Here is a 27,670-nt window from a genome sequence, read left to right on the forward strand (position 1 = left end):
TAATTGTGCTTTCTGTTTTGTTTTTAGGCTTGCATTGATGACAATGTTGATATGGTGAAGTTTCTGGTTGAAAATGGAGCAAATATTAATCAACCTGATAATGAAGGCTGGATACCACTACATGCAGCTGCTTCCTGTGGCTATCTTGACATTGCAGAGTAAGTCAGTTCTATGTTTAGTTTTGTCCAAATATCCAAACACTATTTTAGATACCTGAAATTTTATAGAAATTGTTGCAGATAAATGAACTCTTATATTACCTTAATTCATGAAAACTATTCTTCCCAGGAAAAAGAATAAGCAGTTCTTGGGAATCCATATATCCAGTCTCTCTTTGGGAGGTCATCTTCCGTCTCCCCACCTTTTTGGGCTTTTGGTACTTTTTATTAGTATGAGTAATTGTACACTTCTCCTTTCCCATCTCCTTTTCTTTTGAGTGCATGGAGAGCATTGTCAAATGATTCAAGAATATACTTAGCAGTCTAGTCAGTCTATCCTTTATAATTGTGTGTTGTTAGGGAAAACTAACAAGAACTCGGGTTACTTTGCTATAGAGAGAATATGATACATAGTTCTCTAATTAGTCAAAACATTTATGCTTGTTACTAAAATTGTTTTCTAAAAACATGGTTTTTAGAAAATTCAGTGGGCAATGATCATTCTTACCTACCTTTAATGGTACTTAACAAGAAAATCTGATTCTTCAAACATTTAACAAGGAAGTATAGTTATCCTGACAAAATAATTTTTACACTAAATTATTTCACTTTTTGGTTACTTTGTGTCCAGCACCCTAAACAGGTTTTATTTTCTGTCTGCTTACATCAGAGCTTATCCACTGGTAAATACTGAACATAGGAGTTCTGCTCTGTGACTCTCTCTTGTAAGAGAGTCTTAAATATTGTTATTTCTTTGTGTATTTCATCCCCCCCCCCCGTGTGTATTGGAACTATGATACATCTTTTTTTTTTTTTAAAGATTTCATTTATTTGAGAGAAGAGTGAGAGATTGTGTGCACAAGCAGGGGCTGGGGCAGAGGGAGTGGCAGAAGCAGACTGCCCTTGGAGCAGGGAATCCAACGTGGAGCTCAATCCCAGGACTCTGAGATCATAACCTGAGCCAAAGGCAGATGTTTAATCTGCTGAGGCACTCAGGTGCCCCAATACACCATTTTAAATGGGAGGCAGTGTTTGGTAAAAAGAAAAGTACTCTGGCCTAGGAATAGAATGTCTGAGTCACTTGAGTTTTATTACTACCTGTAATACTAATTACATTTCATCTTTTCCTTTCTGGGCCTTGATTTCTGATTCTTTTTTTTTTAAAGATTTATTTATTTGAAAGAGAGCGTGATCATGAGCATGAGGGTAGGGGAGGGGCAGCGGAGGAGGGGGAGAGAGAGAGAATCCTCAAGCATACTCCCCACTGAGCATGGATCCCAATGCAGGGCTTGATCCCAGAACCCTAAGATCATGACCTGAGCCAAAATCAGGAGTTAGACACTTAACTGAGACACCCAGGCACTCCGGAGGCTTGATTTCTTTATGTATAAAATGAGGTAGTCTTTTGTCATGCAAAACAGTAGTTTGTTCATTAATAGTAGGTTGTTCATCATTACAATCATGGTTCTCAACTTCCTTACTTCTTTATAATATTTATAAACCAGGAACAACCTAGGAAAATTGGGTTACTCTGCTAAGTGAAGTATTTGGAGTTAAATTTGTTAATAAATCCTGCTTCTGCCATTCACTAATTTTATGCCCTTGGCCAAGCTAGTTCACCTCAGTGATTAATGTTATTATATAGTAGGAATGATCTGGCTTCTTCCTGCCTCTTATTTCTCTTAGAGCTTTCCATATTTTTCACTCTCTCAATGCTGGACTACTTTTGATTCCCCAGATTTTCACTGCTGGCTCATATTAATGAGTCTTTGCTTACATTGGTTCATTTGCCTTATTTCTTTACTTGACCAGCTTCTACCAAACTTTCAAATGCAGTTACATAAAGGTCACTTCTGCCAGAAACATTTCTGATGTTTCTGGGTAATTCATCATCATCATCATCATCATATCTACAATATATCAGATGTTTACATGCTTTGATAGGAACCGCATTATACACAAAATAGTTTTCGTTCATCCCTATTGAAATGAGAGATGAAATAAACAATGAACCACACAGTTTACTCTAAAGTTTTGCAAATGATTTGGATACAGTGACTTCTAATTTTTGACCCCTAAGCACACCTGGCTGGCTCAGTCAGTAGAGCAAGCAACTCTTGACCTCAGGGTTGTGAGTTTGAGCCCCAAGGAGATTACCTTAAAAAGAAAGTCTTACCAAAAAAATAAATGGTGTAGAGTTGCTCATAGTATGTTCTTATAATAGTTTGTATTTCTTTGGTGTTAGTTGTGATCTCTCCTCTTTCATTCATAATTTTATTTATTTGGGTCCTTTCTCTTTTCTTTTTGATAAGTCTGGCCAGGGGTTTATCAATTTTATTAATTCTTTCAAAGAACCAGCTCCTAGTTTCGTTGATTTGTTCTATTGTTTTTTTGGTTTCTATTTCATTGATTTCTGCTCTGATCTTTATGATTTCTCTTCTCCTGCTGGGCTTAGGGTTTCTTTCTTGTTCTTTCTCGAGCTCCTTTAGGTGTAGGGTTAGGTTGTGTACCTGAGACCTTTCTTGTTTCTTGAGAAAAGCTTGTACTGCTATATATTTTCCTCTCAGGACTGCCTTTGTTGTGTCCCACAGATTTTGAACCGTTTTATTTTCATTATCATTTGTTTCCATGATTTTTTTCAATTCTTTTTTAATTTCCCGGTTGACCCATTCATTCTTTAGAAGGATGCTGTTTAGTCTCCATGTATTTGGGTTCTTTCCAAACTTCCTCTTGTGGTTGAGTTCTAGCTTCAGAGCATTGTGGTCTGAAAATATGCAGGGAATGATCCCAATCTTTTGATACCGGTTGAGCCCTGATTTAGGACCGAGGATGTGATCTATTCTGGAGAATGTTCCATGTGCACTAGAGAAGAATGTGTATTCTGTTGCTTTGGGATGAAATGTTCTGAATATATCTGTGATGTCCATCTCATCCAGTGTATCATTTAAGGCCTTTATTTCCCTGTTGATCTTTTGCTTGGATGATCTGTCCATTTCAGTGAGGGGAGTGTTAAAGTCCCCTACTATTATTGTATTATTGTTGATGTGTTTCTTTGATTTTGTTATTAATTGGTTTATATAGTTGGCTGCTCCCACGTTGGGGGCATAGATATTTAAAATTGTTAGATCTTCTTGTTGGACAGACCCTTTGAGTATGATATAGTGTCCTTCCTCATCTCTTATTATAGTCTTTGGCTTAAAATCTAATTGATCTGATATAAGAATTGCCACTTCTGCTTTTTTCTGATGTCCATTAGCATGGTAAATTATTTTCCACCCCCTCACTTTAAATCTGGAGGTGTCTTCGGGCTTAAAATGAGTTTCTTGGAGGCAACATATAGATGGGTTTTGTTTTTTTATCCATTCTGATACCCTGTGTCTTTTGATTGGGGCATTTAGCCCATTAACATTCAGGGTAACTATTGAGAGATATGATTTTAGTGCCATTTTATTGCCTATAAGGTGACTGTTACTGTATATTGTCTCTGTTCCTTTCTGATCTACCACTTGTAGGCTCTCTCTTTGCTTAGAGGACCCCTTTCAGTATTTCCTGTAGAGCTGGTTTGGTGTTTGCAAATTCTTCCAGTTTTTGTTTGTCCTGGAAGCTTTTAATCTCTCCTTCTATTTTCAATGATAGCCTAGCTGGATATAGTATTCTTGGCTGCATGTTTTTCTCGTTTATTGCTCTGAAAATATCATGCCAGCCCTTTCTGGCCTGCCAGGTCTCTGTGGATAAGTCAGCTGCCAATCTAATACTTTTACCATTGTATGTTACAGACTTCTTTTCCCGGGCTGCTTTCAGGATTTGCTCTTTGTCACTAAGGCTTGTAAATTTTACTATTAAGTGACGGGGTGTGGGCCTATTCTTATTGATTTTGAGGGGCATTCTCTGCACCTCCTGAATTTTGATGCTCGTTCCCTTTGCCATATTGGGGAATTTCTCCCCAATAATTCTCTCCAGTATACCTTCTGCTCCCCTCTCTCTTTCTTCTTCTTCTGGAATCCCAATTATTCTAATGTTGTTTCGTCTTATGGTGTCACTTATCTCTCGAATTCTCCCCTCATGGTCCAGTAGCTGTTTGTCCCTCTTTTGCTCAGCTTCTTTATTCTCTGTCATTTGGTCTTCTATATCGCTAATTCTTTCTTCTGCCTCATTTATCCTAGCAGTGAGAGCCTCCATTTTTGATTGCACCTCATTAATAGCTTTTTTGATTTCAACTTGGTTAGATTTTAGTTCTTTTATTTCTCCAGAAAGGGCTTTTATATCTCTGGAGAGGGTTTCTCTAATATCTTCCATGCTTTTTTCAAGCCCGGCTAGAACCTTGAGAATTGTCATTTTGAACTCTAAATCTGACATATTACCAATGTCTGCATTGATTAGGTCCCTAGCCTTCGGTACTGCCTCTTGTTCTTTTTTTTTGTTGTGAATTTTTCCGCCTTGTCATTTCGTCCAGCTAAGAGTATATGAAGGAGCAAGTAAAATACTAAAAGGGTGGCAACAATCCCAGGAAAATATGCTTTAACCTAATCAGAAGAGATCCCAAATCATGAGGGGGGATTTCTCCCCCCTCACGATTGGGTGAGGGATCTCCTCTGATTGGGATCTCTTCTGATTGGGATCTCCCAATCTCTTCTGATTGGGGTCTCTTCTGATTTGGGGATAAAAAGAGATTCAAAAAGAAAGAAAGAAAAAAAAAGAATTAAAAAAGATTGAATTAAAAATTCAATCAAGAATTTAAAAAAGAATTAAAAAAAGAGATTGAAGAGATTGGGATCTCTTCTGATTTGTGGATAAAAAGAGGTTCAAAAATAAAGAAAAAAAGAAAAAAAATTTTAAAAAAGTATAAAAAAGAAAAAATATATGTATATATATTATATAAACTAGTTAAAAAACATTAAAAAAGAAAAGGGTAAAAGTTTAAAAAAAATTTTAGCAGAAGAGGAAAAAAAAATGAAAAAGAAAAAAAATTAAATTAACTGCAAGACTAAAAAATCACAGGGAGAAAGCCATGAGTTCCGTGGTTTGTTTTCTCCTCCTCTGGAATTCTGCTGCTCTCCTTGGTATTGAAACTGCACTCCTTGGTAGGTGAACTTGGTCTTGCCTGGATTTCTTGTTGATCTTCTGGGGGAGGGGCCTGTTGTAGTGATTCTCAAGTGTCTTTGCCCCAGGCGGAATTGCACCGCCCTTAGCAGGGGCCAGGCTGAGTGATCCGCTCGGCTTTGCTTTCAGGAGCTTTTGTTCCCTGAGCGCTTTCCGTAGAGTTCCGGAGGACGGGAACACAAATGGCGGCCTCCTGGTCTCCGGCCTGGAGGAGCCGAAAGCCCGGGCCCCGCTCCCCAGTGCGCCCTCAGCGAACAGCTCCTAGTAACTCCCGTCTGCCCAACCTCCGGCCGCGCTCTGAGCTCACCGAGCCCACGACTGGCTCAAGGCAACACTCAGCTGCTAGCTTACTGTCAGCCCTGTCTCTGTAGCCGGCTTTCCTGTTCCAATATCCGCAAGCTCTGCAACACTCAGACACTCCCGATCTTTCTGTGACCCTGGGAGACCCGAGGCCACGCTGACCCCGCGTGGGCTTCGCCCCGGTTTAGCCTCTGGAGCGATGTCCCTCAGTGGCACAGACTTTTAAAAGTCCCGATTTTGTGCTCCGCTGCTCCGCCGCTTGCCGGGAGCCGGCCCCTCCCCCCGGGGTCTATCTTCCCGTCGCTTTGGATTTACTTCTCTGCCAGTCCTACTTTTCAGAAAGTGGTTGTTTTTCTGTTTCTAGAATTGCTGTTCTTCTTCTCTTCGATCTGCCGATGGATTTGCAGGTGTTTGCAATCTTTAGATAAGCTCTCTAGCTGATCTCCTGCTAGCTGAAGTAGTCTCAGCCTGCTACTTCTCTGCCATCTTGACTCCTCCCCCCCAAAAAAATAAATGAATAAAATTTGATCTGTTGGACATAGAACAGAGAGCATGAGATTACAGTTTAGTTTCTAGACATTTAACAATTTCACATCTGGTTTGCAGCCTGGCAGAAGCTAAGTGAAAAATGGATGATGGCTCTTCATATTCTGACTCAATTATCTCACCTTTTCACCAAATAATTATTCTCAACTTCCCTGCTTTGAATAAGGTAGAAGTCTTAGGAAGAACTAAAAATAAAGATTGTTTAATAATTCCCCTTCTTCAGAGTGGATTAGAGGAACAATAAAGGAGGCTTAAGTTTGGGGACTATGATGTTAATGCAGCATATGCATTGTTTTACTAAATACTGATGGGTCAGGTATTGATATGTATGCACTAACATCATTCTCTTCCTGCAGTATGCTGAATTGTGTCTGTACATAATTCGTATGTTGAAGCTCTGACCCCCCAAAATCTTGGATTGTGACTGTATAGATACAGCCATTAAAGAGATAATTAAGTTAAAATGAGGCCCTTAGGATAGGTCCTAATTCAGTCTTACTGGTTTCTTTGTAAGAAAAGGAAATTTGGTTGCAAAAAGAGGCACCTAGTTCATCCACACAGAAAAGACCATTGGAAATTACACTGTGGAAAAAGGTAGCCATCTTTGAGCCAAGGAGAGAACCCTCAGAAGAAACCCTTTTAAACCTGCCAACACTTTGATCTTAGACTTCAGACCTCTAAAACTATAAGTAAACAAACTTGTGTTGTTTAAGCCACTTAGTCTATAGTATTTTTTTTAAGACTTTATTTATTTACTAGAGAGAGAGAGAGATCACAAGTAGGCAGAGAGGCAGGCAGAGGAGGAAGGGGAAGCAGACTCCCCACTGAGCAGAGAGCCCAATGTGGGAATCCATCCCAGGACCCTGGGCAGAAGGCAGAGGCGCCACCCAGGCACTGCAGTGTGGTATTTTTTTTTTTTTTTAATGCTATTTTGTTATGGTTGTGCTAGTACACTAATATAGGCAGTATAAATATAGTCGCTTCAAGGTATTCATCCCTAAAAATTATACTGTTGTCATTGGGTTGTGCTTTAAAGGTAAAATTGAATAGAATGGCTTTGGACATATTAGAAAAAGCAAACAATTACAGAACCCAGAAAGTATTTAATTTAGCTCTCCAATATGTAAGTTCAGTTAGTCTTGACTCTCTAACCATAAAGTATAAATTATATATTCAAATTATTATGTACAGGGGTGCCTGGGTGGCTCAGTCGCTTAAGCATCCAATCTTGATTTTGGCCCAGGTCATGATCTCGGGGTCATGAGATTGAGGCCCATGTCAGGCTCCACGCTCAGTGTGGAGTCCTCTTGAGATTCTCTCTCCCTATCTGCCCCTCCCCCGCTTGCACGCTCTCTCTAAAATAAATAAATAGGGGCGCCTGAGTGGCTCAGTGGGTTAAAGCCTCTGCCTTCAGCTGGGGTTATGATCTCAGTGATTGAACCCCACATCAGGCTCTCTGCTCAGCAGGGAGCCTGCTTCTTCCTCTCTCTCTGCCTGCCTCTCTGCCTACTTGTAATCTCTGTCTGTCAAATAAATAAATAAAATCTTTTAAAAAAAAAACTGAATTATGCACAAAGCAATGAAAACCAAGTCCTCTAACTGAAGAAATAATTAAATGAAAGCATAGGAGCTATACAGTGGCAGCATTTTAATTTTGTCTTTTCATTTAACTGGAATGTTTTTGTAAAAGAAACTTCTTCATGTTTATATAGTCAACCCAATACAAGTTTTGTAGGAAAGAGAGGCTGTAGTCTTTATTCTTTTCCTCTATATACAGATTCTTAAAATAATAAGTTGGTTCACTAGTTACCTTCAAAAAGGACTAATTGGTTTTTTGAGGGATAAGCAACTTCAGGAGCTCTTACATTTATATATACTTAATGTGCTTTATATGTTACTGGCATTATATTTATTGATTAGTTAATTATACGTCTTTGGTTATCAAGAGTCTCTTCATGTTAGCTTCTAAGACCTTGGGATATGAACAAATGAAGTGATCTTTAAACCTTCCTTGCTAGCTAGCGTTACAAGATGTCCCTCCCCCCACCCCCCGGGTTTGGAATTGCTATTTCTCTGGTGAGCCCTGTTTCTGGTAATGGATGTTAGAAGTATTCATTGCTACTGATTTGGTCATTGCTTCAAATTCATTCTTGGCACGAAGATGTTTTCCTTTACCTTTTTTATCTTGTATTAATATGTCCTTTCTCTCTTTATTTCATTGCCAGGAATTGTTGTATTAAAATGACACATGATTACTAATTTGCTTCATTATATATTACACATATGTTAGGCTCTTTATAATAATGCCACTATACAATACCACTAACAACAATAATACGATTACTGAAAGCAGTTTGAAGTTTTGTGTGGGGGCATTTCGTTTGGTCCTTAAGGTATCCCACTTCACATGTACCATCATAAAGTGATAAAACCACTTGAAATAGCTCTTTTCTGTGTGGTTATGCCACCAATTAGATATACTATTAGGTTCATTGTTCAATTTTATTTATTTTTTAAAATTTGCTTTTTTTAATTTAATTTTGTTTTATAATTTACATAAAATACTGAGTTCTAATGGCAATTCTATCTATCCTGTTTCCTTCCACATTATTTTGCAAATTTTGTATTTTACCCCAGTTTGGGTTTTGTTTTTGTTTTTGTTTTTAATATTTTATTTATTTATTTATTTATCAGAGAGAGGGAGTGCGTGCGCGTGAGTGCACAAGCAGGCAGAGTAGCAGGCAGAGGTGGAGAGAGAAGCACACTCTCCGCCAAGCAAGGAGCCCGTTTGGTACTTGATCCCAGGACCCTGGAATCATGACGCAAGCCGAAGGCAGCAGCTGAACCTACTGAGCCACCCAGGCATTCCCCCAGTTTGTTTTTTAATACAAGTATCATTGAAAATATGATTTCCTCTTGTAGGTAAATGATAGAATACCATATACATATTTCTTCATTTGCTTTTTTCTCTTAACAGTCTATTCTGGAGATCACTATATGGTGGGGTATATAGATCTATTTCTCATTGTTCTCATTATTTAGGTTTTATTACTCCATGTATGTATGTCATTGTAGTTTATACAGCCTTTTCTTCTTAGTTGGCCAAAGAATGCTATTTATTTGAATGACTTTAGTAAACTGTTTTATTAATCTTTTGGTTATTGATGTGATTATTCTGATATCTTTTTATATTTTAATTTCATCAATTTTCCTTTTTTAGGCTTCTATCACAGATGTTTAGGAGTGCTTGCTTTATTCTTTTTCTTTTTCTTTTTTTTTTTTTTAATTTAATTCGTTTATTTGAGAGAGAGAAAGAGAAGCTTCATGCATGAGCAGGGGAAGGGGCACAGAGGGGAAGGAGAAGAAGAGGGAAAGAGTCCCAAGCAGGCTCATTACTGAGCAGGGCCCAATGCAGGTCTTGATCCTATGACCCTGAGGTTATGACCTGAGCCAAAATCAAGAGTTGGAAGATCAGTCATCTGAGCCACCTAGGCACTCCTAGGAGTGCTTTTATCTTGAGTAGCTTTGGTGTTTGCCATAAAAATTTTCAATAGTAGAGAAAACTAGACCTGTATAAAGCTTGCATTATTTAGTTGATATAGGATGGAATAGTGCATAATTAGTATGTTTAATGCATTTTTCCTTGTGTTTGGAGTAGTTTCAAAGCCACTATTACTGAAGATTTTATATCCTTATAAAATGCTAGTAGGGGGTGCCTGGGTGGCTCAGTCAGTTAAGCATCTGCCTTCAGCTTAAGTTCCTGGGATTGAGCCCCACAATAGGGCTGGGAGTCTGCTTCTTCCTCTCCCTCTGCCCCTATCCCCCTCCTGGCTTGTATTGGCTCTCTCTCATGCACGCGCTGTCTCTCTCTCTCTCTCTCAAATAAATGAAATCTTAAAAAAAAAAAAAAACTAGTAGGATTACATTCAGTGACATTTTCATGGTCCTATTTACAGCATGGAAAAAGTTTCATGAGCTTTGTCACTTGATCATTAAAGTATCAGCTATTTAAGAGTATGATAACTTTTAAATATTTGTGATGGCTTAGTTATGGCTTGACTTTTCTTCATTATAGCTTTATTCCATAAACATCCAATATAATCCTCAAGATTTGTCTTGGCTTACCCTTCAAAATATATACAGTATGTGACTATTTTCATCACCTCTTTAATTTCTTCCTGATCCTGGACAGTGTTGTTTTTCACTGGAATTATTATAGTTGCAACAATTTTAATTATAACCATCCTCTTGCCACCTCCCCCCCTCATCTGTTTTCCACACAGCAACCAGGATGATCCATTTAAAATACAAGTAGGATGACATCACATTTTTATTCAAATCCTTCCAGTGGATTCATAATGCATTCAGAGTAGAAGCCAGAATTGCTCTTAACTTTAGGTAGATTTGCAGCTTCTCTGAACCTCTTTTCCTCATCTATAAAATAAAAATACTTACTCCTATAAGACTATTATAAAGATTAGAGAATGTGTATAAGACACTTGGTACAATATGTAGCATATTTAGTATTCAGTAAATGTTAGTTAAATTGATATTTTTCAAAATACTGTATTTAGTCATGGCTTTTAGTGAAAAATAGCTGAGCTCTTGGTTCTCCTGATTATAAAAAAACTGTCATGTCATCTGGTATGAAAGTAAATGTAACTAGATGAGAAGAACAAGAGGATAGTAAAGTAGTAGTCATGTCACACTTTGATACGTGGATATTTGAGCTTCAAGAAGAGTTGTCAAATTCATGAATTTTGGTTTTATTTACATATTTCTTGTCAAGAACGATACTTTGTCTAAAGCAGACGGTGTATTTTGATTAGGAGTCTCAGAAGGTGAAACTAAGTCTAGGATCCTACAAAAATATTAAAATTTTATATAAGAGATATTTATATCTTACTATAATATAATGAGGTGTGTTTGCTTAAAACTGTAAAAATCATTTTCTCATATACATTCTCACTGCTTTTTTAAGAACAGTATGGGAATGTTCACTGTTAACTTCCGTTTTACAATCAGAACTGAAACTTCATTCTCAGGACTCAAATTCTGATGTTCTTTTCATTGTATCACAACCATCTCGTAAGTAGTGTTAGGCATTGTGAGAGATAAAAATGGCTACAACTCCGTTCCTAATCTCAAACTTACAGATACATGTGAAGTTAATTAACTAATACTACATAGAATAAAGGGACCAACAAATGTACAAGGAACACTGAAGAAGTGATTTTTTTTAAGTTACAGTGATTTATACAGGCTATGCCTCCCTCCACTTTACACAGTTGTGATACAGTTCAACCGTCTCCCATTTTAAAAAGCAAAACACATCCTTTAATGACCATTCTCATCTCCCAGTCCATCCCCCTTGCATAACTATAATAATCCCAGTCTTTTAAGCAGCAAGGAATTAAAGCTGCAAGCACAAACTTTGCTCCCACTGTGAAAGAAACACATCCGATCATTCTTCTTGTGGGCAGCCCACATCCTATGCTATTTTTTTTCATTCCATATCACTTTATTATTTTTTATGTTCAGTTAGCCACTCTATAGTACATAATTAGTCTTGATGCAGTGTTCATTGTTTCATTAGTTAAATATAACACCCAGTGCTCATCACAGCACATGCCCTCCACAATACCCATCATCCTGTTAACCCCACCCCCTTCCCTCCTCTCCTCTGAAACCCCCAGATTGTTTCTCAGGGTCAGAAGTTTCTCATGATTTATCTCCCTCTCTGATTTCTCCCCCTTTGGATTCTCTCCCTTCCCCTCTGGTCCTCCTCACTATTGCTTATGTCCCACATATGCGTGAAACCCTGTGACAGTTGTCTTGCTATGTTTGACTTACTTCACTTGACATAATCCTCTCCAGTTCCATCCATGTGGATCCAAATGGTGGGTATTCATCATTTCTATTGGCTGAATAATATTCCATTATGTATATAGATCACATCTCCTTTACCCATTCATCTGTTGAAGGGCATCTTGGCTCTTTCCACAGTTTGGCTATTGTGGACATTGATGCTATGAACATTGGGGTGCATGTGCACCTTCTTTTCACTATGTCTGTATCTTTGGGATAAATACCCAGTAGTGCAATTGCTGGGTCATAGGGTAGCTCTGTTATTAACATCTTGAGGAACCTCCACACTGTTTTCCAGAGTGGCAGTACCACCTTGCATTCCCAGCAACAGCATAAGAGGGGTCTCCTTTCTCCGCATCCTTGCCAACATCTGTTGTTTCCGAAAGAAGTGATTGATTTTGATTAGGGCAGAGAATGATTCTAGAGGAGATGACGTTAATTGTTATGTTAAACAGTGAGCAGGGTTTTATGCCTATGAGAGTTGGGAGCTCTCTGAACAAAGTCATGTTATTCATGAGTGAGAAATAATATATGGTAAAGTTCTTTTAACTGGCCTCCACTGTATTAACTAGCATTTGCCACTTCTTCGTTAAAACATAATGACTGCTTCCTGTAAAGCTGTTAAAACTGAACATTGCAACAAATAGGCTACTTCTACTAAGGTTGCTTACTCTGTTTCACCGATTGGATTACGAGCCTACCAAAAGTTAATTGGGTGTGTTCTGAACTTGTTATTGATTTTTTTAAAAATATTTTATTTATTTATTTGACACAGAGAGTGATCACAAGTAGGCAGAGAGGCAGGCAGAGTGAAAGGGGGAAGCAGGCTCCCTGCTGAGCAGAGAGCCCGATGCAGGGCTCGATCCCAGGACCTGAGATCATGACTTGAGCTGAAGGCAGAGGCCCAACCCAGTGAGCCACCCAAATGCCTCTGAACTTGTTACTGATTATTTAATTAGATAGCCCAAAACTGATGAAATATGTACAAAAAAAGAAAATTACTATTGTAACCAAGTTAAATACTTTGAAAGACTTGATAAAGGCAAGCCTTAAAAATATAATTGCTGATGGGTACCTGGGTGGCTCAGCAGTTGTGTCCGACTCTTTATTTAGTTTCAGGTCCCATCTTGATGGGAGTCTCAACTCCATCGAGCCCCGCATGGGGCTCTGCTCTCAGCATGGAGTCTGCTTGATAGTCTCTCTCTCTCTCTCCTTCTGCCTCTTTCCCTGCTTGTACTCACTCACTCTCTAAAATAAATAAATATTTTATATATATAATTGCTGTTTAAGTAGATGTGGATGTGCTGTATGAAGGGCTGAAAGTAAAAGATCCAGAGGGAGTGTGTATTTTGCTCTCCTGTTGACTTCAAGTTTTTGCTTCATTTTAAAAACCCTTGGAGGTCTTAGGAAATGTATTATGAGTATGGTTTATGCAAGAAAGGTAGCATAGGTTTAAGTCATTGGAGACATTCTCCACAGTATCTTCTGTGTTGATATAAATATCTTATTTACATTTAATTATTTTCATATCTATATATTATATTTTATGACTCCCTGTTTTTTTAATTGGCCTTTCTGGTTAACCAAGCAAATACTCCTTTTGATTCCATTGGATAAGAAGAGTTTTTTTGGAGCCATAGTTTTTCAGGAAGAAGAGCATTAGTGGTATATAGAGAGTAGCAGATCCAGTTGGCAAAATGAACTGAGTCTATAGCATAGAGGAATTTGTATGCCTTGCTAAGGTTGACCTTTAGTGCTGATGCATTTTTAGGGAATGATCCTCACTCTGTATTTTAGGAAAACTATTTTTCACAGATTAGTATTATTGGCAGAAATTGGAAGTGGGGCAGACCTGAGAGAAATTGGAAAACAGAACTGGTAAGGCTTGGTTGTGATTCACTGGATATGCGTAGTGAGATAGGAGGAAAAATCAAAAGGTGGTGATAATGCCTGGTAATAGCTAATGTTCATTGAGTGTTTGATATGTGCTAGTCACTGCTCTAAGTCCTTTAAGTATATAATTTCAGTTACCCTAAAAATCACATGAAAATATGTTGTTTCCACCACCCCACAGGTCTATATGCACAATTACAAACCCCCAAAAGTTGGAAAAATGACAAACTAATTGTAAATTTGGGTATAGGCTCATTTGGCAGGAAACCATGACCTAAACTGATATAAGACTATTTATAGTCTTTGTTTATCCCATTAATATATGTTCATTTTTTTAAAAAATATTAATGAGTTTGGTTATGAAGTGCTGCCTCAGATTCAGTGGGGCTTTTACATAATCTGCAATATTATCTTTCTAAAATATGAAAAGTTGAATTTTGGGTTTGGATGAGTGATGGTTGACCTGTATGATAATTCTTCTTTTATAGATGAGAAAACTTGAGTCAGAGTGATCACACAGAGTAAATGGCAGAACTGGGATGTGAACCTAGTCAGTCTGACTTTTCAAGTCTGTCCTTTAAACCAGTACACTATTCTGCCCTCGTTTATCCTTTGTGATTAGCCAATGATGCGTTTAAACTTACTAAGAGACCTAAAGAGCAAGACTGGCGGAAGCATAGAAGAGACTGTAGTGGAATGTGGTTTTAAATATGCCTCTTTGAGGGTGCCTGGGTGGCTCAGTTGGTTAAGTTGTCTACTTTTGGCTTAGGCCAAGAAACACCAGGGTCCTGGGATGGAGCCCTCCATTGGGCTCCCTGCTCAGTGGAGAGCCTGCTTCCCCCTCTCCTTCTGCCACCTGCTTATGCTCTCTCTCATGCTCTCTCTATCTCAAATAAATAAATAAATAAATATTAAAAAAAAAAAAAATAGGCCCTGTTTGAGATGCTAATGGAAATGGTGCTGTAGGAAGCCAGGAATATATTGGATGTTTTTATAATGCATGTACTGGATTTCATGAAGCCTAAGATGCCATTGTTGTAACACAGTGTGATTATTTTATATACCAACTTTAAAAAGGTTAAAAAATGAAACTGTGATACTGTGTATGTTTTTGTATGTGTGTTTAATCACCTAGATTTTGTTCACAACAGTATTATTTTCTATGGAATTTAGAGTGTAATTGATGCAGTGTTACTAAAGAATGTTCACTTATTGCCTTTGGGATTTTACTTTAAGCCATTGGTATGCATTCTTCAAGTTTTGATTTCAATGCTTTCTTGATTTTACCGGAAAGTATCAACAAAAAGTTTCAGATGACATCCAAGAAGACATTTTAAGTTCAACAAATAGGGTACCCGTTACGCACATAAGTTGACTGAAGTTAAAATAGTATGAATAGCTGTGACCAAGGTTACATGGGGACAGATAATCACAACCATATTGTGTCTGCCACCTGGCCAATAGCCATTGTAAGACATCATGGGTTGTAACATTGATTGTTCATAGAAGATTTCCATGATTTTAAAATGTGAAGGAAATGTACACTTCAGAATTGTTGCATAGTGAGTAGGATTTTGCCTTTGAGGATTGAAAGTTGCAATAATAAAGTAAGACAGTAGTGCATATAATTGATTTTAATAAACAAATATGCCTTTTCAGGAGTCAGTGCATCATCAAATAGGTATAGAGTAATTGAGACAAACAGGGAATGAGAGAGAATCTTGAGGATTTCCTATATTTAAAGGTGGTTTTACAAAGAGAATAGAGGAATTTAAATACTTTCCCACGTTCTGATTTTTTTTTTTAAACAAATGATAATCCAGGTTCCTAGACAACTGGAAAATAGTCCCCAGTTTCACAAATAGATTCATTTCTCTCACAGATATTCTTAGCCTGGTTTTTGCTATTGGCATAATTAATTATGTCTATGACAGTTCTGGAACCCTGATGTCAGGAATTAAGCAAAGTATTTGGCAAGGTATCAGGACTAACAGTTGGCCTAACAAAATGATTTATATATGAAGATAATACTTTGCCTTTAGGGTTTTGACAGATTTTAAAAAATTAAGGTTAAAATTGCCAATGTTCTAAACATTGAAATATGACATTAAAAATGAGGAAGAATTTCTGCTTTTGGGAAGATAGAGTAGACATGGTTTTCCCTATTCCTGCTAAGAACTAATAAAAACCCTGAATATTGCATATAAAACATAAGATTCTGAGGGGTAGAAAAGGCATGATGACTTGGCATCACAGGACCCACAGGAGAGCGTTTCCTAGCTTTTCTTTTTCCTCATGTTTCTTTGAACTGAAAACATGGATAATCCAGAAGCACAAATGGGCACACCAAAAAAAGAAAAAGTCCCAATGAAAGCCTAATCTCTTTAGCCAAGTACTGGGAGAGGGGTGCCCTCCCCAGTCTTTAAGCAAGGCAGAAAACTTAAAAATAATAATAACCACTCTGTTTAATCAGGCAAAGTCCACAGGGAAAACGAAGCTTAGTCTCACCAGTGCCTTCACCAGCAAAGACTGTGTAGGGAGTGTAGACCTCCACCCTTACCACGCTATATTGAGGTGTGCCAGTAGTCTTACCGCACTGATGTCATATTAGGCCAGAGCTAGCCCAGACTTTAATCCTGGTCAAATGGTTAACTAGCCCTACCCCCACCTGTAGTAGATACCAGCCAGCTACTACTACTCCTTCCTTGGGTGGAGAGTGAATACTTTCACCACCACCTACCAGTAAAGATGCCTACCTCCCTCCCCTTATTGTCAGTGGAGGCCACATGGGGAGTAATAATGAAACACTCATACCCTTCTTATCCAGGGAGATATCAGTGAAGGCTCGTGGTAAACTAGAAGTAACAAGGAGCCACCACCCCATCTCTGGTGTCAGTGGAGCTGAGTGGGAAGCCTAGACTTCTACCCCCACCTTGTGGTAATGAAATGGCACCTCCACAGCTTCCTCTGCTATAGCACAGCCAAACAAAGCCAGCTACCATAGAAGATTTAAGCAAGATCTACAGTCATTTAACATAAAACTCGGAGTGTCTAGATTTCAGTTGAAAATCAGTTGTCACACCGAGGAAATTCCCAAATTGAATGAAAAAAGACAATCAGTAGAGACCAACATGAGACTAACATAGAACTGCCAGAAATACTACTCTTAAAATTATCTGACAGATTATAGAGCAGCTATCATAAACATGTTTCAAAAGCAATTATAAGCATGCTTGAAACCAATGAAAAAATTGAAAGTCACAGCAAAAAGAAACTGTGCAAATAGCAGATACTAAGACGAATCAAATGGGAATGACCTGAAAAGTCTAATAACCAAAATAAAAATGGGTAGGCTCAAGAGTAGAATGGAGGGGATAGAAGAAAGAATTAGTGAACCGAAAAACAGATCAACGGAAATTACCAAATCTTAGCAACAGAGAGGAAATAAACTAAAATAAAATGAATAAACCCTCGGAGACTTAATGGGACTATAACAAGGAACTGACATTTGTACTGTTAGAGTCCCAGAAAAGAAGGAAGGCATGACTGGAAAAATATTTAATGAAACGATAAGTGATGGTTAAGATACCAACCTACAGATTCAAAAAGCCTAGCAAATTCCAAACAGGAATAAAACAAAGCCCTCTACACCAAGACATCATACAAACCTCTGAAAACTAAAGACAAAAGTCTTGAAGTAGAAAGAAAAACTATTTTAAGAAGGGAAATTCAAATGACACCAGATTTCTCATGGAGACCTGGAGAAATTGGTATAACATTTATCAAGTGCTGAATGAAGAACTGCTGTTTTTAATAAAGCTGTTCAGAGGTTCCATGTCAGAGCTGTTGCTTGGATTCTTACAGCTGTTTTTAGCTGTTTTTCATCGTGGTATAGAACTTCAGGAATGAAATAGCAAAGTGCATTCCCACTGAAGATACATAAGGTTGTTTACACTTATTTTAAGATTTTTGTTGCTCACAGACTACTAAAGGAAAATAGCATATATTTCTTAAGTTAATAATGTAATGTTCTACTTACTCATCTTTGAAAAGTTCAGGTAGTTCATAGTTCTGTGTCATTAGATGGCTTTGAGGAACCTATTTTGATTTTCAAGAAACAGCTATTCCAGTGGTATTCTTCTGACTTTATGATTTTAAAAAAATTATTGTAAAACCACACGATATTAAATTTACCATTTTAAAGATTTTTAAGTGTATAGTTCAGCGGTGTCAAATATGTTCACATTGTTGTGCAGATCATCTCTAGAATTTTTTATCTTGTAATACTGAAACTGTATGTGCTAAACACTAATTTCCCCTCTGTACCCTCAGCCATTGGTAACCAGCTTTCTATTTTATGTTTCTATGGTTTTGACAACTGTAGATACTTTATAGAGTGGAATCATACAGTATTTGTCCTTTTGTAACAATCCTATATTGCTTAGCACATAATGACCTTGAGGTTTATCTGTGTGACAGAATATTCTTCCTTTTTAAGGCTATGTTGACTTTCTGGTCTTTCAAGATTCATTTTTGAATAAAAAAGTCAATATACAATAAGTTTGGACACTAAATATATTCAGCTCTTGCTGATGGAGTTTCTTCTTCCTTGTCTCTTTGATCACTGTGTGCTCATTAGCTTCTACTTTAAAGACAATATTTTAAAAGATCAAATTTTTTAAATAAAAACTATTTCCCTTTCTCATAATTTCTTCTATGGATTGGTTTTTGACAAAACTCATAAAACAAGACAATTGTTAGAGACTGTCAAAATTTATCTTCCAAATTCAATTAATGTTGAATAATTCTAACCCAGATAGATTCCTGCAAATTTATGTAACATATCATATCCAAGTTGCACCTAACTTGGTTAAGAATTTTACACTTTTTGTCAGATTTTTAAATTAGGACATGTACAAATAATTTTCTAAAGGTCCATTGGGATCATGTCTTGATTTTGAGGTCTGTTCAGTTAATTTGTCCAAAATTATTTATTGACTCAAGGTGCTAGATTATTATAAATCTCAGTGAACCTGGCAGTTTAACATTTTTCACTTCTTTTGGTTTTTTTTTAATTTTTTATTTTTTATAAACATATATTTTTATCCCCAGGGGTACAGGTCTGTGAATCGCTAGGTTTACACACTTCACAGCACTCACCATAGCATATACCCTCCCCAGTGTCCATAACCCTTCCCCCGTTCTTCCAACCCCCCTCCCCCCAGCAACCTTCAGTTTTGTGAGATTAAGAGTCACTTCTGGTTTGTCTCCCTCCCAATCCCATCTTGTTTCATTTATTCTTCTCCTACCCCCTTAGCCCCCCATGTTGCATCACCATTTTTTCATATCAGGGAGATCATATGATAGTTGTCTTTCTCTGCTTGACTTATTTCGCTAAGCATGATACCCTCTAGTTCCATCCACGTTGCCGCAAATGGCGAGATTTCATTTCTTTTGATGGCTGCATAGTATTCCATTGTGTATATATACCACATCTTCTTTATCCATTCATCTGTTCTTTCCATAGTTTGGCTGTTGTGGACATTGCTGCTATAAACATTCGGGTGCACATGCCCCTTCGGATCACTACGTTTGTATCTTTAGGGTAAATACCCAGTACTGCAATTGCTGGGTCATAAGGCAGTTCTATTTTCAACATTTTGAGGAACCTCCATGTTGTTTTCCAGAGTGGTTGCACCAGCTTGCATTCCCACCAACAGTGTAGGAGGGTTCCCCTTTCTCCGCATCCTCGCCAGCATCTGTCATTTCCTGACTTGTTAATTTTAGCCATTCTGACTGGTGTGAGGTGGTATCTCATTGTGGTTTTGATTTGTATTTCCCTGATGCCGAGTGATATGGAGCACTTTTTCATGTGTCTGTTGGCCCTCTGGATGTCTTCTTTGCAGAAATGTCTGTTCATGTCCTCTGCCCATTTCTTGATTGGATTATTTGTTCTTTGGGTGTTGAGTTTGCTAAGTTCTTTATGGATTTTGGACACTAGTCCTTTATCTGATATGTCGTTTGCAAATATCTTCTCCCATTCTGTCAGTTGTCTTTTGGTTTTGTTGACTGTTTCCTTTGCTGTGCAAAAGCTTTTGATCTTGATAAAATCCCAGTAGTTCATTTTTGCCCTTGCTTCCCTTGCCTTTGGTGATGTTCCTAGGAAGATGTTTCTGCGGCTGAGGTCGAAGAGGTTGCTGCCTGTGTTCTCCTCAAGGATTTTGATGGACTCCTTTCTCACGTTGAGGTCTTTCATCCATTTTGAGTTTATTTTTGTGTGTGGTGTAAGGAAATGGTCCAGTTTCATTTTTTTGCATGTGGCTGTCCAATTTTCCCAACACCATTTATTGAAGAGGCTGTCCTTTTTCCATTGGACATTCTTTCCTGCTTTGTCGAAGATTAGTTGACCATAGAGTTGAGGGTCTATTTCTGGGCTTTCTATTCTGTTCCATTGATCTATGTGTCTGTTTTTGTGCCAGTACTATGCTGTCTTGATGATGACAGCTTTGTAATAGAGCTTGAAGTCCGGAATTGTGATGCCACCAACTTTGGCTTTCTTTTTCAGTATTCCTTTGGCTATTTGAGGTCTTTTCTGGTTCCATATAAATTTTAGGATTATTTGTTCCATTTCTTTGAAAAAGATGGATGGTACTTTGATAGGAATTGCATTAAATGTGTAGATTGCTTTAGGTAGCATAGACATTTTCACAATATTTATTCTTCCAATCCAGGAGCATAGAACATTTTTCCATTTCTTTGTGTCTTCCTCAATTTCTTTCATGAGTACTTTATAGTTTTCTGAGTGTAGATTCTTTGCCTCTTTGGTTGGGTTTATTCCTAGGTATCTTATGGTTTGAGGTGCAATTGTAAATGGGATTGACTCCTTAATTTCTCTTTCTTCTGTCTTGTTGGTGTAGAGAAATAACATTTTTCATTTCTACAGTTTATGAAGAAGTTCATCATTTACAGGTATCTTCTATGTTGGCCTCATTTGTATCGCTTGAGGAAATCATTAACCATTGCTAAGGCAATAAAACCTGCTTTAAAAAAAAAAAAACACTCTAAAGCATTAAAAAAAAAAAAAACTACTCATCTGAGAAACAGCCCAGTCTTCTGACTTTCAATTTGGGATATTCTATGTGAAATTTTTGCTTTTTTCTTTCCAAGTAATCTTAAATAATATTTCCTAATTAGCAGTCACATGAGCTGCTTATAATACTCTCGTGCTTTTTATGTTCTGAAGGAAATATAGCCTTCTGTTTTCAGTATCTGGAGGGCCCCTCAAAGTAAAATTCTGGTATTCCAGAAAATCTGTGCTACTTTATTTCACCTTGTCTTAAACATTGCTTTCTAACTGTGATGATTTTGCATGATGGGCTAAAAGATAAAATTTTATTTATAGACATTAACTTATTTAAATTTCACACAGTCCTGTAATTTGCCTATAGACTAGGCTTCCAGTGTTCTAATGAATGTCACACAGCTGTCAAGAGGGTGAGTTGGGAGTCTGACTCAAAGTCTACAGAACCCAGATGTTTGTGCTGTTTTTCACACAGCCAGTCTTTGAATGGTTTTTTGAGGTTATTCATTGTAGCGAAGAATTAATGCCATGGGATTTTTATTTCTTTATTTTTGTATATCATTTGTTTATTTTTTAAAAAAGATTTTATGTATTTATTTGACACAGAGAGAGAGAGATCACAAGAAGGCAGAGAGGCAGGCCGGGGTGGGGACGGGGGGGGGGGGGTTGGTGTGGAGGGAGCAGGCTCCTTCCTGAGCAGAGAGCCCGATTTGGGGCTTGATCCCAGGACCCTGAGATCATGACATGAGCCGAAGGCAGAGGCTTAACCCACTGAGCCACCCAGGCTCCCCTTTATACATCTTTTTTTTTTTTTTTAAATTGTATTTGCAAATGATAGTCCTGGAGTACAGGTGATTTTGTGAATTATATGAGTACATACATATATACCTTAACTTTTGGCTCAGGAATTACTCCAGGCTCTGTTTCCTGCCAGTAGTTTTGGGACTTTATTCTTGTTAGTTTCTCTTAACATCCTTCCTGTTTATATAAATTTTGGATTGTCTGTATTTGGCTTCAACCTGGTATTGCCTTGAGACTCTGCTTCCCATGTAGCTACCCCCTGCTGCAAGCACTGGAGCTACTCTGAGGTACTCCTTTTATTCTCAGTCTTTATATCCTATGAATGATTTCTACCTAAACAAAATAGAAAAGTTTTTTTTTAAGTGCAGTTACAGTATGGTAGAAATATTTGTAGCATAGCTATTAGTCAGATATAGGAAATAACTTCATTTTCTCTATATCATTAATTAGTGCCACCATTCATCTATCACATCATACAAATCAAGAACTTCGATTTATCCTAGATACCTTCCTCACCCTCACTTCTCATATCTAGCTGATTTCCCAGTATCTCCTTGGGTATCTCTGGAATTCATCCATTTCTTCCATAAAATTCAAGCTTCCAACATAATTTTTTTTTTTTTTACTACTGCAGTAGCTCCTTAACTGATCTGTCTACTTTCTTTGTACATTGTAATTTATTTTCCATACTGCACAAAGTGATCTTTTTGAAACATTCCTGATCATATGACATCTCAGAAAAGTAGGCACTGACTGTTGGGGGGGTGTTAAGAGAGACAGATATGCATAGAGATTGATCAGTTCTTTCAGGAAAATGAACGAGGCCCTTGTGGGCCATACATCCTTAACTATCACCGGGTATTCAGTACCTTTTGTTCTTTCTTACCTGGAACACACTTTCCTTCCATTGTCTTTGTTAGTACCTACATATTCTTCAGAGAATACTTTTCCTGATCTAACTGAATTAGATTATCCTATTATTTACTTGTAGAGACTCCAAAATTCTCTGTCATAAGACTTACAAAGTTTTACAATAATCTTAACTCTGAATAATCTCTTTTACTAGACTATAAACTCTCTGAAGGAAAGTTCTTTGTTTGTTTTGCTTACAATTGTATTATTCCTGGCATGTAACATAGTACTAGGTACAGACTAGATACCTGTCTTAGCTTTGGATGGGATAACAAAATGCCATAAACTGGGTGGCTTAAACAACAGGCATTTGTTTCTCATAGCTCTGGAGACTCAGGAATGAAAGGGCCAAGGTGCTGGCCAGTTCTGTATCTTGCAAGGGCCCTTTTCCTGGCTTGCAGATAGCTGCCATCTTGTTGTGTGTCCTCTGGCAGAAAGACAGTGAGCTCTAGTGTCTCCTTCTTATGTAAGAGCAGTAATCCCATCATGGGTGCATCACCCATGGGTGATGAGCGATTTCATCTAAGCCTAATTACTGACCAAAAGTCCCACCGCCTAATACCATCACATTGGAGGTTATGATTTCAACATGAAATTTGAGGATACAAACATTCAGTCCATAAAAACATCCCATAAATATTTGTTAAATTAATGAACACATTCGAAGTACTAGCAAAAGATGTAAATAAGTTCACAAGAGGTGAAAATACAAATGCCAGTACACATATCCAAATATTTTCAACCTCTTGTGTGATCAGGAAATAAAGTTTTATCCCCATCATGTTGGGAAAATATTTAAAGATTGATAATGTCAATTGTCCATTTAAGAACATGTCTACTAGGAGGTGGTATGAAATGATAGTATGATTCAGCCATACTGTGGAATATTTTTCAGCTATTATAATGTATTGTATTCCTGTACATTGAAAATAATTTCATTAATTTTTGTTTCAAAAAAGAACATCAAAAGTGACTGTACATATGTTTATATCCATACATACAAATTCATAGAAAGTTAATAAGAAAATATTGTTGGTATTTTTATCTCTGATGAGGGCACATAATAGTACAAGGATAGATATAAAAGTGTTCTTGTTTTTTTCTTTTTTTAAACTCTGGGCATTTTTACTATTTTTATAATGAGATATTTTTATGAAGTCTATAAAAAAATATATATGAATAAGAGTTAAGTTGGTTAGGGACATAGAGGGTAAAAAGTCCATTCTTTACATATACAAAAGTAAAATCAGGGATGCCAAAGGAGCATGGGTTAGTCTGGCACTGTAAGCATAGTTCTCTATTGTTGGATCCTAAAGTGTGGTACAAGACAGAAGAAAAATGAGGCTGAAAAAGAAGACAAAACCAGCTTATTGAGGGCCAGGTATGTTTTCTCTTAGTATAGTATAACCATGCAAAGATTTTTAAGTGGGAAATTAACTCCAGTCATTTTATTTCTTTTTTTTTGACTCCAGTCATTTTAAATAGGAGATTCTGGGAGATGTTTAATTGATGCAGTGAAAAGAGATTCCCACCTCTTTGTATCTGGATCCCTTTGTCAAGTTTGGTGAAACCTTTGGATACTTTCTCAGGATTGTTATTTTGGATGTAGAAAATAAAATACAAAGTGTTTTTTTTAAAAAAAAAAAAACAGTTCTATTGGGTTTCATTTTTCAAAATATTAGGAAAACACATTTATGGTATAGTTATATACGTGCTTCTTTAGTAACACATTAAATAAGGAAACCTAATAGTTGATCAAACAGTTACTTTAATTTCAAAGTAGTGATGATCATAAACAGTATTTTAAGATATCTGCATCAGTTGAATGGCCTTCTGACTTTAGTCCATATATCCCCGGTTAAGAACAGTTGCATATGGGGCACCTGGTGGCTCAGTTGTTTGAGCGTCTGACTTTGACTTTGGCTCAGGTCATGATTTTGGGGTCCTGGGATTGAGCCCCACATTGGGCTCCAAGTTCAGCGGCATGTTTGCTTGAGGATTCTCTCTCTCCCTCTGTAGCCCCACTGCTCAGGTGCACATTCTCTCCTTCTCTCTCCCTCTCTCTCTCTCAAATAAATAAATCTTTAAAAAAAAAAAAAAAACTATTGCAGATGACAGACTGGAAGCATGGAGATCAGTAGTTAGAAAACCAGTCAATACGAAGATAATGAAAAATATTGGTGGAGGCGATCTGAAATGATCCTATGGAAGACTTTCTAATTATCATTACATAACATTTTTGTATTAGTAAGGCAGTGTTTGTACATTATAGAAAAATTGGGACATATAAGAAAACATGCCCTACTTTTTAAAAACTTAATGCATCTATCCTTGGTTTTTAGTGTTGCTAAAAACATTAGTGTTTTTAGTATGCTTTTAGTCTTAATGATACTGTCATTGCTTAACTGTCTTCCTTTTCCTTTTACAGATTTTTAATTGGTCAGGGAGCACATGTAGGAGCTGTCAACAGTGAAGGAGACACACCATTAGATATTGCTGAGGAGGAAGCAATGGAAGAGCTACTTCAAAATGAAGTTAATCGGCAAGGTAATGTAAAAGCAACCTAAATGGAAGAAATGTTTAAAACTGTTTTAGAAAGAATATGATACTTGACTTTTTCAATAAAATAATCATTGGTACTAAAGGGGAAATCATAATTTGAGTGGAAAAAAACACCTTCCATAATAGTATGTGTGTATATGTCTGTTTGAAAAAAATACATGATTCTCAATTCTGCATCTTTTTAGTATTTTTAAAATTGAAAGAAGTATCATAAATTGTAGGATCAGACATAAAATTATGTGGTAATAAAAGCTTTGGAGAGAAAATAGGCAAAGAGCATAGGGAAGTGGACAGGGTGAATGAAACACAAATTTAAAATAGAGCGGTAGTGGGTATTTAAGCTAAGATCTGAATGAGGTGAGAGGATTAATCATTCATCTGGGGAAAGAACATACCAGACAGGGAGCTACAAGTGCAAAGATAGGAGCTTGCAGGGTTTATTGGGAAAAGCAGCAAGTAGACTAGTATTCCTAAAGTATGTGGAACAAAGAAGAGGCTGGGGGAAGATGATGTCACAGAGGTAACTGAACCATACCAAATCAAGGCCTTGTTGGAACAACTTTGGTTTTTAGGCAGAGAGAAGTAGGGAGCCAGTGGAGTAATTGAGGTAGAGTAACACAATCTAACTTACTTTAGAAAGGATCTCTGTGGCTGTTGTGTTGAGAGTGGATTGTAGGGAAAGTAAGGGCAGAAGTAGGTGGTAGTGGACAAGCTGATGAGAAAAGGTTGGATTTTAGATGTATTTTGAAGGTTTGGTCAAGAGGATTATTGAGTGATTAAGTGTAGAGTATGCAGGAAGGAAGATATAAATGAGCTATGAATATTTTGGGAGAAGTGGGCTTTGTGGGGAAAGTTCAGGGATTTATTTTAAGATATGTCAACTTTGTTTTGCTGATTAGATATTTAAGCAGTTAAATCTGTGAGCCAAGAAAGATACAAATTTGAGGCTGGAGATACAAATTTGAGAGATATCAGTGATTGTTTATGGGTAGAGTTTTGTTTAGGAGCAATGAGTGTTCTAAACTGATTATGGTAATATTAGTTTCACAACTCTGCAAATAAATTAAAAACCACTGAACTGTATACTGTAAATGTATATGAATTGTATCTTGAGACATACATAATACATAATATGTTTGTATTATATGTATATATATAATATCTTTATATAATAAAATCTAGCAGTTCTTTTTTGGGGGCACATACTCAAAGGATTTCAAAAAAAATTTGTAAACCCATGTTTATAAGAGCTTTATTCACATAAGCAAAAGATTGAGGTAAACCAAGTATCGTCAGTGGATGAGTGAATAAACATATGTGGTATTTACATACAGTGGACAATATATTATTCAGCATTAAAATGGAAATTCTGACACATACTGTAGAATGGCTGAACCTTGGGGACATTATGGTAAATAAAATAAGTCACAAAAAGACAAATACTGTATGATTTCATTTACATGAAATACTTAAAGAATTAGATTAATAGAGAAAGTAAGTGGAATGATGGTTGTCAGGAGGTGGGAATTGGGGTTTGTTTAATGGGTGCAGCATTTCAGTTTGCAAGATGAAAATAGTTCTAGAGATGAGTTGCACAATAATGTAAATGTACTTAGCACTACTGAACTGCATACACTAAAATGTTAAGATGGTAAATTTTATGTTATGTGTATTTTCCCACAATTAAAAATGAATAAAAATCAATATGTATAATAAAATTAATATGTATAAATAAAATTAGTCTATGTGATTTCCACTATATTTCATTATGTTTAGACAGTAATTAAATGAGTATTATCAAAAGAGAACTGTTCGACTAAGGTGTTAAAAGATAAAGGAAAGGTATGAGATATTGTTTTAGAAGGCACTTACTGAAGTATGGTTGATCATGAAATAGAAACAAAAGAGTAGAAGCTAAGTTAGTCCCTTGAAAAGAGATTTTTATTCTGGGGTTAAGAAAATTCTTAATGACTAAGTGCTGAAAAAAATATCTAAGGAGTGCCTGGGTGGCTCATTTGGTTGTGTCTGACCCTGGATTTTGGCTCAGGTCATGATCTCAGGGTTGTGAGATTGAGCCCCATTTTGGGGTTCCATGCTAAGCTTGGAGCCTCCTTAAGATTCTCTCTCTCCTCTTCCCCATCCCCTCCCCAATATGTGCATGCTCCCTCTCTCTCTCTCTCACTCTCAAAAAAAGATACATAAAAAAAAAAAAATAATGATGATAATCTTAAGACACTGGAGCTGAGAAGATATTTAAGTGCCTAAATTGAGTTGAGACATTGTTAACAGATAGTTGAAGGTCCCTGAAGCCCAGGAGAAACGGCATACGTTAGAAAAGTAGTTAAAAACTAGAGCTTGGATAAGTACACAGAAGAGCTTTTAACAGGAATGTTCTGAGCAGGCATTTTGAAATAGTGGGATATTCAAGACCCGAGGAGGCTGGAAGAAT

The 27,670-nt window shown here is 37.1% G+C and overlaps 1 protein-coding gene across 6 annotated transcripts in view; it reads left to right on the top strand.

The window, feature by feature from the left end:
- Positions 1–27,670, top strand: part of PPP1R12A (protein phosphatase 1 regulatory subunit 12A) — a 149,685-nt gene that overhangs the window by 43,651 nt on the left and 78,364 nt on the right. For all 6 annotated transcript variants that reach the window (XM_044227561.1, XM_044227560.1, XM_044227559.1 and 3 more), the window contains exons 2-3: positions 28–158; positions 25,088–25,206. In XM_044227561.1, the coding sequence (XP_044083496.1) occupies positions 28–158; positions 25,088–25,206 (250 nt within the window). The remainder of the gene's footprint in view (positions 1–27; positions 159–25,087; positions 25,207–27,670) is intronic.

The sequence above is a fragment of the Neovison vison genome, chromosome 12, assembly GCF_020171115.1.
Source record: "Neovison vison isolate M4711 chromosome 12, ASM_NN_V1, whole genome shotgun sequence".
Classification (NCBI taxonomy): Eukaryota; Metazoa; Chordata; class Mammalia; order Carnivora; family Mustelidae; genus Neogale; species Neogale vison.